At 43.4% G+C, this 14,164-nt stretch overlaps 1 protein-coding gene across 1 annotated transcript in view; it reads left to right on the plus strand.

The window, feature by feature from the left end:
• TPH2 (tryptophan hydroxylase 2) overlaps positions 1-14,164 on the plus strand; it is a 103,935-nt gene that overhangs the window by 19,988 nt on the left and 69,783 nt on the right. Inside the window, exon 6 of the mRNA XM_043565047.1 lies at positions 12,632-12,828. Within this exon, the coding sequence (XP_043420982.1) occupies positions 12,632-12,828 (197 nt within the window). The remainder of the gene's footprint in view (positions 1-12,631; positions 12,829-14,164) is intronic.

Raw genomic sequence — 14,164 nt, forward strand, 5'->3', positions numbered from 1 at the left:
CAGGCGCCCCAAAATGTTTTATTTTATACTTGAAAGACAGAGACAGCATGAGCAGGGGAGGGGCATAGAGAGGGAGACACAGAATCTGAAGCAGGCTCCAGGCTCTCAGCTGTCAGCACAGAGCCCGATGCAGGGCTCGAACTCACAAACTGAGATCATGACCTGAGCCAAGGTTGGAAGCTCCACCGACTGAGCCACCCAGGCCCCCCTCAAGTGTACTTCTCTTAAAGACACTCTCCATCGTTGCTCAAGAAGCCACGTCTGTAGCACTGCCACGTGACATAGGTGATATCATACACAGGTTGAAAATAGCAGTCACAGAACTAAGACTTGGCATTTTAAAAAGTCATTCTCTTTACAGAATTCTCAGCATATTTGAAATGCACAGTTCTTGTATGTGTTCGGTTCACTTAAGGCTTTATGGAGCCAGGACTTAAACCAGCCAGTCTGACTTCAAGGCTAAGCCATGTCACAGGGTGCCTGGAACATGTACCTGGCCCTGGCGAGGTAGAGCCATGTCCCAAACTGTGTAGCAATTTCGCCGGGCCTGCTGGGTCCTGTGTTCTTCCTGTCCTGCCTGAGGCCTGCCCCTTGTGGGATAGATGATGGAGGGAAATAAACACAGCTGCGCTGAAGCTTGAAAAACAACTGCCAGGGATTTGTCCCTCTCTGGCTTTTTCTAGTCGCCAAACGATTTATTTCTTGATTTTTTGATTTAACAGAATTGCACCCTTTGTGATTCGTTTGCTGTGAGCATAAGTACACAGCTAAACAGAGACTCTAAAACAAAACAGCCCCAAATGGGGACTGGCATATTTGAAAAGTGCAATCACCGGCCCAGCAGGCACATTCAATTTGGGTGAGCCTGCGAATATTCTACTCGGCTCCATCAGAGAGAGAGAGAATCCTCTCATTCAGCATGGACTGGCGATGATTCTAACCTCCTCTTCTCACCAAAGCAGAGGAGGGCTATTTTGCCACCCTCCTCTTCCCCCACCCACAGCTCCAGATACCACATGTCAACACAACTTTCTGGGACTGAAATGCCAAGCCCTCGAAGATGTTGAATAGATACATAGTATGGAATGGATGTGACTTCCAAGCCAGCATCTCACTTCTTGGGAGGTCCTCTCTGTTTCCTCTTGCGCTACATGACTCTGCAGGAGTCCCCTAGGTTTGCAAAGAAAAGGAAGGAGGGGGACAGATTAGAGACACAGGCAGGCTCCAGACCTCCAGTAGAACTGTTTGGCGGATACTGGTAGAGCCGATGCCACCCTGCGCTTAGCTCCCGCGCCCACGACTGTCCACACGGGGGTTTCCCGACCTCAGGAACCTGTGGCGACTTAGCTTTTGTTTGAGGCGGAGGATTACCGATGCTGTGTCTTTCCTAGGAGGCATTTGCAATTATTGCAACTTGCAGAAGTATAACTGGGGTGGCTCCACTTCTCCACCTTCCTAGAAATTTCAGTTGACCCTAGCATTTCTCATTTCATGGGAGAAAAGGCATGATTTATGGATCCTGCTTGGTTTCAGAATGTAGCTAAAAGGAATACATTACTAACAGGAGGTGTGAGCGCCACACCACCTATTTTTAGATAGGTGAATCTTAATTGGAAACATCACAAATAGAAGGTGGAGGAAGAATGAAAGGGAAAAGTTCTGCTTTCTTAACAGGGAAGAAAACTTAACGGTGGGGGGGGGCGGCAAGTTTTTATCCTTAGTTCTATTTTCCTCATCAGTTTTGCTGGCAGATGGTCACCTTGATGAATTGTGGGCTTTGTTGTGATGTGGGCCCAAGCTTTAATTTTTTTTCCGTTCTCTGCCTTTTTAGGAGACGCACCTTAGAAGGCAAATATGTTTTCTCCCCTACTGAGCTAATTGTATCCCATTCCATTATCCTCCATTGATTTGCTTTCCCAGGTTTTGAATGAAACTGAGATATATGTGGCTGTTTGGGTACTTTGTGACTCCTGCATAAACACCAGTTGTTGATGCTTTAATTTCTCTGAAATGGAGCGGTAAATTGAAAAGTAGAACAAAACCAAATATTTGTTGTGCTGGGGTCATTTCCCAAATGACTGGGATGGTTTCTGAGGAAGGTCACATTAGGATTTTCAAGAGTGCTTCTTCTGGAGAATCTAAATATCTTTCTCTGCTCAGGAGGCCACGCCTCTTTTTCTTTTTCTTTTTCTTTTTTTCTATCTATGTAGCAACTTCCATCTGACATAGATGATATTATACACAGGCTGAAAACAAGAGCAGAAGAATTAAATGATTGGGTTTTTAAAAAGTTATTCTCTCTACAGAAGTCTCGGCGTATTTGAAATGCATAGTTCTTGGAAGTATTTAAAAGATGTCAGGCTTTATGGAAGAATCATTTTCATGCCAAATGTTTCTCTCTACCTGAAGTTCAGCTCAATGGCTGAAAGGAAGGGAGCCTGAGAATTGAAAGAAAGACAAAAGGGGAAATTGATTTGGAAAAGGTTTCTCCTTTTCAATTTTTGGGCTTGGTGGGTTTTTTAGATGTGCATGAATGCCTCAGTAGGATGTTGTCTGATTATAACATGGCTCCCACAGCTGGGGAAAACATTAGCACAGTATGGCCTGGTGTCACTGACAAGGACAGGAGTTGCACCAAATTCTAACTTCTTTCACAGGGAATGAGATATGAGTATTTTACTTTAAAATGATTTCCAGGAACATGAAGGATTAAAATTATTTTCCACGAGTCCTGTCTGAGAGGTGTATGGATTTATACAGAAGAGTGTTGTTTTGTCTTCAGACCTATTCCCAACCCTGCAGGGAAGTGATGAGATTTTATTCATTCCTTTTTGCCTGGAGAAAGGGATCCAACTGTACTGAGTACCTGTTAGGTGCTAGGCATTGGCCCAGGTGCTTTCCAGATGACATCATGTGATCTTCTCAGCATTGTATGGTTGTCTTATTTCCCTCAGTTTCAAATGAGGAAACAGAAGCCAACCTCCATGCTTCCTACACATTAGGTACTTAGTACCTTGCACTGAGGTGTGTTGGTGAAGTGTGGGGTCCCTAGGGCTAGCCTTCCATAATCTGAATCCCTGATGTGCCACTTACTGGCTGTTTGATCTTGGACAGATGACTATGTCTGTAAGCCTCAGTTTCCTCAACCATAAAATAGGGATACTAACAGCCATTTAATTACTTGAGAAGGTGAGCATTATATGACATTATCCATGTGATATGCTATTATGTTCCTGTTATTGTTACAGTTAAATGAATGGATGGATGCTATTATCAGTTTCCTGAGGGCCATGAGCTGTAGGGTAACCATATTCACTCATCCACCGCTAAAAGACATCAAGGCCCAGTAATTAGCAATGTTTGGTCCCTGTTGGTCATGATGCAAGATGTATGGGATTACATTTGGAGTCCTTGGAGACCCTGGGCTGGGTCTCTTCATTCCAGTGTGCCCTGAGATTTTGGCTGCTATTGAATTGCAGCTCCTTTCTGGATTGTATTCTCTGAGTTCCACTTCCTTCTGTATGTTGAACAGGCACGCATCGATGGATGTTAGACCCATTGTTGTTGCTCTTTGTATTGAATATCATGATAGTTTTGGTGGAAGAAAATCACTCCTCTAGAATGTGAAGAGGGCTTTCTGCAAGGCGAGAAAATGGTGGGAAGCCCTATCCTGGGGTGCATAGGACAAATAAAAACAAATAATTTCCAGGAGTTAAATTTTCACTCTCCCTGAGGCTCCCTAGGTGTAATAGTTTATTTTCATTATGCTCTTGTGAAGGCAGCACCAATATTAACAATGTGAACAAAACAAACTAACGTTTTTGTTTGCCACCATCTGAAAGTTCCTTAGGGCCCATAGACTCATTTGCAAGAATTCATGTGCGCAAAACTCATTTGCAAAAGCAAATAAAATATGTGATCACAAATGCTCTTTACCTGACTGGCCTAGGGGACTAGCTGAAAATGAGTTTGTGCCTTTACGTTTACTCTAAGGCGTAGCGTAGCCATCTCGGGCTGCCCATCTCCTTACCAAATGAACTCTCATCAAGCCACTTTATTTATGTCAGACAACTCGAATGGCTTGAAATCCTGATATAACACAGATGGTTCTTATGTCACTGTACTGATTTGTGACTTTCCTTTTAGAAAAATAGCATTCAATCATCATGCTCTGTGTCTTTGAAAATATCTTTGAAAGTTCATTCCTTAAGATGTCCAGCAAAGGAAACATCCCTGTGTTCAGCTAAGTTTGGCTTTTATGTCCCTTTGGGTTTGTAGGTGTTGCTTTGTTTCCTGATGAAAATTTAGGCTACAAGTAGGATAGGTGACAATGCCTGGGAAGCCGGAGTTAAGAAAATTAGAAAAAAGAAACCCTTACATATAAAGTATGTAGTACATAGGGATAATTGGAAGCTACCAGAAAACGTACTAAAATCTCAAGGTCTTTGGACTTACTTTTTTGATAGCAATTACAATATGAGGCAGGGGGGTGCCTGGGTGGCTCAGTCGGTTAAGCGTCCGACTCTTCATTTCAGCTCAGGTTATGATCTCACGGTTCGTGAGATGGAGTCCGTGTGGGGCTCTGTGCTGACAGTGTAGATGGAGTAAGACAAATACATATCTGCCAGACTTTGTGGTACATACCTATAATTTTTCTCCACCCTTAAATTTGTGGTTTGCTTTAGTGTGATGATTGATTTACTTATTCAACAAATAACATTTGTTGAACACCTGTATATTCCAGGCTCTTCTCTGGGTGACAGGGATACAAAAATGAACGAAGCAAACAAAAATCCCTGCCTTCAAGGAGCGTACATTGTAATGGGGGAGTAGACTTAGTCGAGTATTATATTTGGATACGTTACTTCCCCCACCCCACCCCCCTGGTATTGCTGACAGTATTTCATCATAAAGTTATTGAGTGTCCTTTATGGTCTGAATTCTGAAGTGTAATTTTATCAAATGCAGGAGCCTTAGACGTTTTTCCCTTGGCTTTTGGAAATCAGAAAAAATGGCATTTGCTTTTTGGTTAAATTTTAATGGAATCCATCCACTTCTTAGGATTTTGTTTGTTCTGGTTTGTGGCAACATTTTTTCCAGTCCCGGAAGCATAAACCATCTTCCTGTTGAACAATTGTGGACCTTTATAACTCTAGTCTGGGGACACCTGGTTGCAGGTGCTACTGTTTGATGAAGGTGGTACCAACTGGCACAGAACTGGATGACATTATGGTCACCAGTTACACCAGAATCAGAAGCGACTGACTCACACCTCAGTTGTATGAACTGTAACATTCTTGGTAACAATTGATAGTAAATTTTGTGAATGATGAATGTTTCTTTAAAAAAAAATTCCATTGGATCAAGATAAAGATTAGTCTTATAAGTTAGAATAATGTCAGTCTTACTCTTCTATGTTCTTCTATGTTTTCTTGGATGGGAAGGAAAGAGGATGGATTACAGAAGCTCCCTGAAAGTTATGCAGAATTCAGGGTATGCGGCACATTGCTCGTTGAGGAGGGCAGCATGTGGGTGCATCATAAGTCAAGAAGGAGCAGAGACAGAGACTTCCTGCCTTTATGTTTCCATACTCTTCCTCCAAAGGCCTGGTTCAAACCCTTAGCGGAGCTGCTAATTGCTAATGAATTGCAAAGTTGATGGATTTTTACATTTCATCTCTTCTCAATTCCCTTCTGCAAACCCCCAGGTGGAAGTGTCAATCAAGAGAACTGCCTAAGGTGAGGAAGGGAGAAAAGGTGAGGCAGAGAGGAGAGGGATAGTCTATTCCAGGCAGATAAACAGCTGTTGAATAAGTGAGGCATCTCCTGGCCCGAGGAGCATGTAATGAAAGCAAATAGAAAATGAGTTCATTCCTAACTGTTTCTATCAGATTCCCCCGTCCCTTTAACCAATTCTCTGTTTACCTTCTGCTCTGCTTGGTTCTTGCCACCGAGGAGATCCAACTGTTTTCAAAGAGCACAATCTGCCTTGTGTTTCAGCCAATGTTGCCATCTTGATGTAAATACTATCAGTTGCAGCCTGTTATATCTTCCTCCCCTGAATAAGGGAATTGCTTCCGGACTCTGGAATTCCTCTAAAGATAACATAACATAACATAAGCAAAGAGAGTGCATCTCACATTTGGAATCCCACCAGCAAGGACTCCAGGAGGCAGCCAGGATGTACCGCTGGAATCAAGTATTTTCCAATCCCCCACATTAAAAAAAAATGTATAAGAAAAATGTCTTGTGGTTGGACCTGCTGGAGCAGAAGATCAAAGAAATAGTTACATAAAACAAAAGGCATTGTTGCCTTATTCATCTGGCTATTGAAAGAACTCCCATAATTTCAGCCTCCGGGCGATATGTGTATGTCCCTGGCTTTCAGTAGCAAAAATGTATTTGCTAAACAACTTTAACAAGCTCGGGACTTGCCTACAATGACTATAAATGTACCTGTCCCCAGTTATGTTTGTCTCTGTACTTTCCACTTTCTTCTCTCTGTGGGGACAAGGCAGGTTTTTCAGAATCATCCCCACCTTTAGGAAGCGTGGCATTTAAACTTATAGGCAGAAAGATGCCTCCCACAGCCTTCAATATTTACAAAGGAGGTTCCTAGTCATCTCTGAGTAACATATTGCACCAGGGTTTTCTTTTTCCCCATCATCAAGCCTCAAATCTACGGTGACCACTGTAGTCCTTTCCCTGGTATTGTCTTCACCGAGCAGTGGTTCCCTATTGTGTTTATAAAGCCTTAATTTACCATCTTTCGTAAGGGAACAGAATCGGCAGTGAATAGAAGCTACCGAAAGTTGGATCTATTTTTCTCCAGTAATTTAGGAATCTGTGAATAATCATTTTGGCGGTTATTGAGAATTGTGGAATCCCAACTAATTCCATATACATGGAGGAGACTCCCTAAAGATCTAATTATAGTATTTACATGTCATTAGTTTGTTGAGAAGTCTCATCTTGTTGGGGTTTATACCAACGGTAAAATGGTTTTATTTTCCCCACTCACTGCTTTCAACTGTGTTGTGTTGAATTCTACTTTCCTGCTGGGAAGCAAGTTCCTTAGCAACATCTAATTTGCTGTCATTTTCAATTATTAGTACAGTCTCATTTGGGTATTTAAAGCCTAGTCCCATTCATTTAAAAAAAGATTAATCTCAAACTTGATTCAAAGTGTATCCTCCTTCCCCCTCTGTTATTTGGAGTGAATGTGTCTGTGTGTAAATGTGCGTGTGCTGGTTCTGAGACACCTTTTCTTCTCTCTTCAAAGACTTCGTTCCTCTACAGTTAGAAGCTAAAAGGAGGGAGGGAGGTGGCTGAGAACTTTTTACAAGATTGTTAGAACCAGGATTACCCGGGTCTAGACAGATCCTTTCTGCTGGGGTGGTCTCTGTTGATATGGTCTCTGCAGAGCGTGATGTATAGTTTCTTGGGGCTGCACCCTTCCCCCCACCTCCATCCTTACAGACATGTGCCCTGCATCCTCTTGGCCTTGTCAGTGACCACACCACCAACCCCTTCTCCAGGTTGTGTGCACCAGAGCTTGGAAATGAACCCCCTCACAAAGCAGGAGTGTTGGGAGCCACTTCTGCCTCCTGAGGACTGAGCAGAATTAGAGGGGGTGAGGCCTCTGCATTTTCCTCCCAGGCACATCGCATTGGATTCCACCAAAATCTCTAGATTTTGCTGGGCATCTGGCTCCACGTTCCTGTGAACTTCCAATTTCAGAGGACACATGTCAAAGGGCCCCTCTTCTTTCCCATAGAGTACTCTACTCCTAGCTTCCAGATACCCTACTGTCCTCTGCTTCTCCACTGGTGGCCACACCGGGGGGGGGGGTCCCATGGTCCTGCTGCTCTGCCAGGGTCCAGCTGGGAAATGAGATGCCAGGCCCCACTTCTTGTGGGCGGTCCCTCTAAATGTTTGACATGTATGCGCACAGCCTACCCTCCTCACTTGGGTAAGGGGAAAGAACCTGCCTTTTCCTCAAAGGCTGGCCTTCCCCACAATCCTGCACATCTCTTATATCCTGTTAGACTGGTGGGTGAGGTTTGGGGGTGAAGCGGGAAGGATGGTATAAGATAACTTTTTTTTTTAAAGATTTTATTTTGAAGTAATCTCTACACTCAACGTGGGGCTCGAACTCACAGCCCCGAGATCAAGAGTTGCGTGTTCTATCCAGCCAGCCAGGCAGCCAGGCAGCCAGGCACCCCTGAGAGAACTTTTTTAGCAGTAGGACCATTTCTGCTGCCTTTTAATAAGCCCTGCAAGGGGCTGGCCAGCTCCAGCTGCTAGGGGCTTCCTCTAGAATGTGAAGTACTTAAGTGACTTTAGTTTTGGGCCAGAGAAGAGATTAAGGATGCTGAAATATGATACCTGTTACATATACATTAGAATGTGTACCCATAGATAGATATGAAATGATTATGGGTATATAACATAGGCCCTAAAAAGATCAGAACACCCTCCTGTCATCCTTTTCATATATAATTCACACACAAAAATACATTAATCCATGACAAGGGCAAAGAAGGGCAAGGCATTCTGTTTTCCCCATGACTACAGTTTTAATTTTTCCAAATGTCAAATTTCAAAGTTTTAAAACCATATATGCTTTCCTAGTGCTCTAAGCAGTATCTCCAGTCATACTGAAAGGGTTAAATAAGTGAATAAATATGGACATACTTTACGTGACCTATAAAAAATGAAGGACCATTATTACATATGATTGTATAGTAGCTTTTCTATATATAAATATACATACCTATAAGTCTTATTTCAGTTTGGTACATGAAAACAAATTGGTATCTGGAATAAATTTTTTATTTCATTGGTGTATACCAATTAATTAAGACTACAGACAATCTTGAGCCAGACTGACTGGGTTTTAAGCCTGGCTCCATGATTTTAGGACAAATAGCCTAATCTCTCTGAGCCTCAATTTCCTCACCTGTAAATGGGGATAATAATAGTGTCTATGACACAGAGTTGTTGTGAGACTCAAGTGGACTAATTAATAAAAAAATCACTTAACCTTAAAAAAGTGTCTGGCCCATAGTGAGCCTTCAAGGATGGGGTTTAATTATATACTCTATTAACTACAGAGAAAAATAGGAAATTTCTTGTTTTTGCTTGGATATTGGTATTTTGAATATTAATGATAGAAATTAAATGGATCAAATTAGGATTTGCTTTGTGATGCTGTTGGCTTTTAAACATTTACCTAGAGGGGCATCTGGGTGGCTCAGGCAGTGAAGCATCCGACTTCAGCTCAGGTCATGATCTCATGGTCTGTGAGTTCAAGCCCCATGCTAGACTCTGTGCTGACAGCTCAGAGCCTAGACCCTGCTTCAGATTCTGTGTCTCCCTCTCTCTCTGCCCCTCCCCCGCTCACACTCTGTCTCTATCAAAAAATGAATAAACGTCAGAAATTTTTTAAAACATTTACCTAGTTACCTGGGGGGGGGGGGTAGGGACTACAGTGGAATGAGGTGTCTCAATACGATCAGGGTCAGCCTTACCTGCCATTGGAGTAGCAGCCATACAGGCAGCCAAGAACTCAGGGAGTAGGCTAATTAGCCACCCAGGCAGGACAGACAGGGGACACAAATGAAAATGTACAAGACTCTCCATATACCCAAGACTGACCCTGGAGATTCGTTACTCAGTAACAGATCTGTAAAACTCTTTGTTCCCATTCTCCCTCCACCTGCTTTCCTTCTGCTGTTTGCTGTGGGCTACATTCAGCTCCCCTTTGAAAGGTTTGCAGATTAGTATCGAAGGGAAAAGTTTGACCTAACGATTCTTTTCAAATGGCTTCTCAATATTTCATTTATTGTTTCAGCCTCATCGCTCTCCTAACTTCTGATTGTGCACAGCTCTTATTAGTTTTATTGGCTTACCTGACTCAAATAGATTTCGTCGAATTTTCTGGAACCAGAGGCAGACCGTTTGTATATTTATTTCATCACATCCTTTCTATTTTTACCTTTCCATTTCAAGCTTTCATTCTAAACTTATCATAGATGCTAAGTCTTAGCAGTCTTGATCTTCTCCGCAAATATTTGCCAGGTTGTAATTTTTTATTTGTTATCAACAGCCAAATTTAAACAAGGCTAATCTTGTTCTAATTTGGTTTGCATAAGCCCCAGTCTTGGTACTTAGAGAAAGCAAATGCTAATTTCTTGTTCTTTCTTACGTGTGTTTTCCCTCATGTACTGCAGTTAATATTTTTTTAAATAGAAATTATTTGGGGCAGTAGGAACCACATTTGGACCTAACATTTAAACAGAAAGCATTTTTTTAAAAAATTTTTTCAACGTTTATTTATTTTTGGGACAGAGAGAGACAGAGCATGAACGGGGGAGGGGCAGAGAGAGAGGGAGACACAGAATCAGAAACAGGCTCCAGGCTCTGAGCCATCAGCCCAGAGCCCGACGCGGGGCTCGAACTCACAGACCGCGAGATCATGACCTGGCTGAAGTCGGACGCTTAACCGACTGCGCCACCCAGGCGCCCCTAAACAGAAAGCATTTTGGCAGGAATGCACTGAAGTATACAGAATGGTTGCTGGATCTGTTTGTTAGCCTGATCTTGTAATTGTCTCCTTCCCTTTTTTTGCTTCCTCAAGGGGTACTCCTGGTGGTCCCAGCTTGTTGAAGGCGCCCTGCAGCTGCTGCAACCCTGAGTGGCAATTCGCTGCCTGGTTGGGTTCCTGTGGTGGCTGCCTGCTGCAGGCTGGGTTATGTAGATGGCAGCGGTAGAATTCCTAGTTTGATGTGTATGTATTTGGACTTCCATATGTTGTGTGCATATATGTGCTGACTGCAGTACCAGAACTTCTGACTGAGTGGCCAAGGTGGGCAGTGGGAGGGGGGCGGGGAGGGAGGGGTGCTGCAGGTGGCTGTTGAGTATGTCATGAGAGGTTTTCTTAAACCCTAATTCACGTTTAAAATAGGTATCTTCATCAGAGGCTAAATTTGGATTCTGGTCTATCAAACAATAGCTTTGTAAAGTCACATTTCCATACTCTCCTCTTTCTACTGGTCCCAGGCTGCCTCAGGAGCTCTGTTTCCTGCTCATGGCTACTGGCTACCGTTAGAACAGCAATTCCCCCTTACCCTTCTGTCCAGGAACTCACAAATCCTCCCTGGGACAAGGCTTAGCCTCCTCCAGGAAGCTCTCGGTGCCCGTTCCAGTCCTGAGTCACCTCTTGATATTCTAATCCAGGCATCAGCACTACTGCTTGTAGGTCAACTCCAGCCAGCTGTCTGGTCTTGTAATGAAAGTTTGATTAGGATTCAACTATGTTCATTTGTTTACATATTGTCTCTGGCTGTCTTTGGGATACAATGGCAGACTTGAACAGTTCTGACAGAGACCGTATGGCACACAAGTTTAAAATATTTATTTCATATGGGGCGCCTGGGTGACTCAGTCAGTTGAGCATCTGACTTAGGCTCAGGTCATGATCTCATAGATCATGAGTTCAAGTCACACATCAGGCTCTGGGCAGACAGCTCAGAGACAGGAACTTACTTTGGATTCCGTGTCTCCCTCTCTTTCTGCCTCTCCCCTGCTCATGCTCTGGCTGTTTGTCTCTTTCTCTTTCTCTCAAAAATAAACAATAACCATTAAAAAAATATTTACTTTGTGGACTTTTGCAGAAGAAGTTTGCTGACCCCCTCTACTAAAGTGAGAAAGCTTAACGTATGAACCTACCAACATGACGTGTAATGAATGGCCCTCTTGGGAAGTTTGTAAAACTCTCACTTTAGAATTTAGTATAGTTTTTTTTTTTAAGATTTTATTTTTAAGGAATCTCCACACCCGGTGTAGGGTTCAAAATCACAACTCCAAGACCAAGAGTCACATGCTCTACTGACTGAGCCAGCCAGACACCCCAAGAATTCACTATAGTTTTTTTTGTTTTTGTTTTTTTTTTTTTTTTTTAGCATTTCCCAGACGTTTTATTCACTAAACAAAACAATCTCAAAATTACACTCAGAGATTAGGGTGATTTTCCCACAAGGGAAAGAGAACCCACAGGCAATTTCATTTTCTAGAGAAAACATCCATTTATTGCCACTGTTAGGTGATTGCAGGATAGGCTTCCAGAGCACAGCTTTGTACCTAAATCAGTTTCTCCCAACGCAGAACTCTTACTAGTTATTGATCTCAGTGTAAGAACATATATCTTATCCAGTTTCCATAAGGATGTGTGAAGATATAACTTAATCAAATCATTTATATAGGAGTCCAAATACACAGATTTAGAAGGTTAGAATTTACTTAAAAAAATAATTCTTGGGGCATTTGGGTAGCTCTGTCGGTTAGGTGTCTGACTTCGGCTCAGGTCATGATCTTACAGCTCCTGAGTTCAAGCCCTGCATCGGACTCTAATGCTGATAGCTCAGAGCCTGGAGCCTGCTTCGGATTCTGTGTCTCCCTCTCTCTCTGCCCCTCCCCTGCTCATGCTCTATCTCTGTCTCTCAAAAATAAATAAATGTTTAAAAAATAAATAAATAAAATTAAAAAAATATAATGGTAGGTATGAAGTGAGAATACATTTAACTCAGTTACAGAGCTAGATTCATTCTTCGGTCTTCTCTCTTTCCCAGTGGCCAGCCCATTCCCAGGGTGGAGTACACGGAGGAAGAAACAAAAACATGGGGCGTTGTGTTCCGAGAGCTCTCCAAACTGTATCCCACTCATGCTTGCCGGGAGTATTTGAAAAACTTCCCTCTGCTGACTAAACACTGTGGCTACCGGGAGGACAATGTGCCTCAACTTGAAGATGTGTCCGTGTTTCTCAAAGGTAAGACTTCACACAGGCTGTCTCTTCTCTTCCCAGCCAACATCCTTGTTTGTCCTCCAAGGACACACATTGCAGCAATGGCCCTTTTTACAAAAAAGGACAAACTCCCTTTGATTTAAAAAGGAGAGCACGGTGGCGCCTGGGTGGCTCAGTCAGTTAAGCGGCCGACTTGGGCTGAGGTCATGATCTCGTGGTTTGTGAGTTCGAGCCCCACGTCGGGCTCTGTGCTGACGGCTCAGAGCCTGGAGCCTGTTTCAGATTCTGTGTCTCCCCCTCTGTGACCCTCCCCTGTTCATGCTCTGTCTCTCTCTGTCTCAAAAATAAATAAACGTTAAAAAAAAAATAAAAAAAGGAGAGCACGGAAGCAGTGATATCTGGGACCACCTGCTGAAAGCAGAGCAGGGACCATGGGCAGGGAGAGGGACTCAGCTGTTCATGCCACTCAGGGGCGCGGTGGGCTCTCTCATGGTTGGCTGTTTATGTGGTAAACCCCAAAGGATGTTTGCAAGTTCAGCTTTGAGATTTTCTGATCCAGGAACTACTCTGTGGGGCTACATAGGGATAGATTGGCCTCAAAGGTGACATTTTATTTGCTTTGTTAAAAATTATGTACTGCATGAAGAAGTATCATGGGTGATCTTGAACACTAGTGACTTTCCTTTGGGGGAAACCAGTCAATTAATCAAAGCAATTTTTATATGAATAAATTATGTGCCAGGGACCATAGTCATGGCAGATATGGGAAGGAACAAGTGATACCTCAAGTTCATGTCCTCTGTGTGGTCGCTCTCCTCCCTGCCCCTCCTGGGACAGCAACTGGGAGAGTTTCTGGGCGTGGCCAATGGGGGTGGGGTTTCATGTGGCTGCACTCCGTCCTCTGAGCTTCACTGGGGTTGAGTCTCTGGGTTCTCTGTTCTTTCCTCTCCCCCTGTTTCCATCGCAGCAGTGGTAAAAGCAGAAGCCTTGTTGTCCTCCTCCTCTCCTGGGACTCACTTCCTTGCTTGCCTACCCTTTCTATCGGTGATACTTTATTATTTTTTTAATTTTGTTAATGTTTGTTTATTTTTGAGAGAGAGAGAGACAGAGTGAGAGGCAGAGGGGCAGAGAGAGTAGGAGTCACAGAATCCGAAGCAGGCTGCAGGCTCTGAGCTGTCAGCACATAGCCTGACGCGGGGCTTGAACTCACGGAGTGTGAGATCATCACCTGAGCTGAAGTTGGACGCTTAACCGACTAAGCCAACCAGGCGCCCCTATCGGTGATACTTTATTCTCTAGACTCACTAGGCCCACTTCTAAGGACCCCTTCCCTGACTTCCTACCCACCCTCCCAGCTGTG

Source organism: Prionailurus bengalensis, chromosome B4 (genome assembly GCF_016509475.1).
Source record: "Prionailurus bengalensis isolate Pbe53 chromosome B4, Fcat_Pben_1.1_paternal_pri, whole genome shotgun sequence".
NCBI lineage: Eukaryota > Metazoa > Chordata > Mammalia > Carnivora > Felidae > Prionailurus > Prionailurus bengalensis.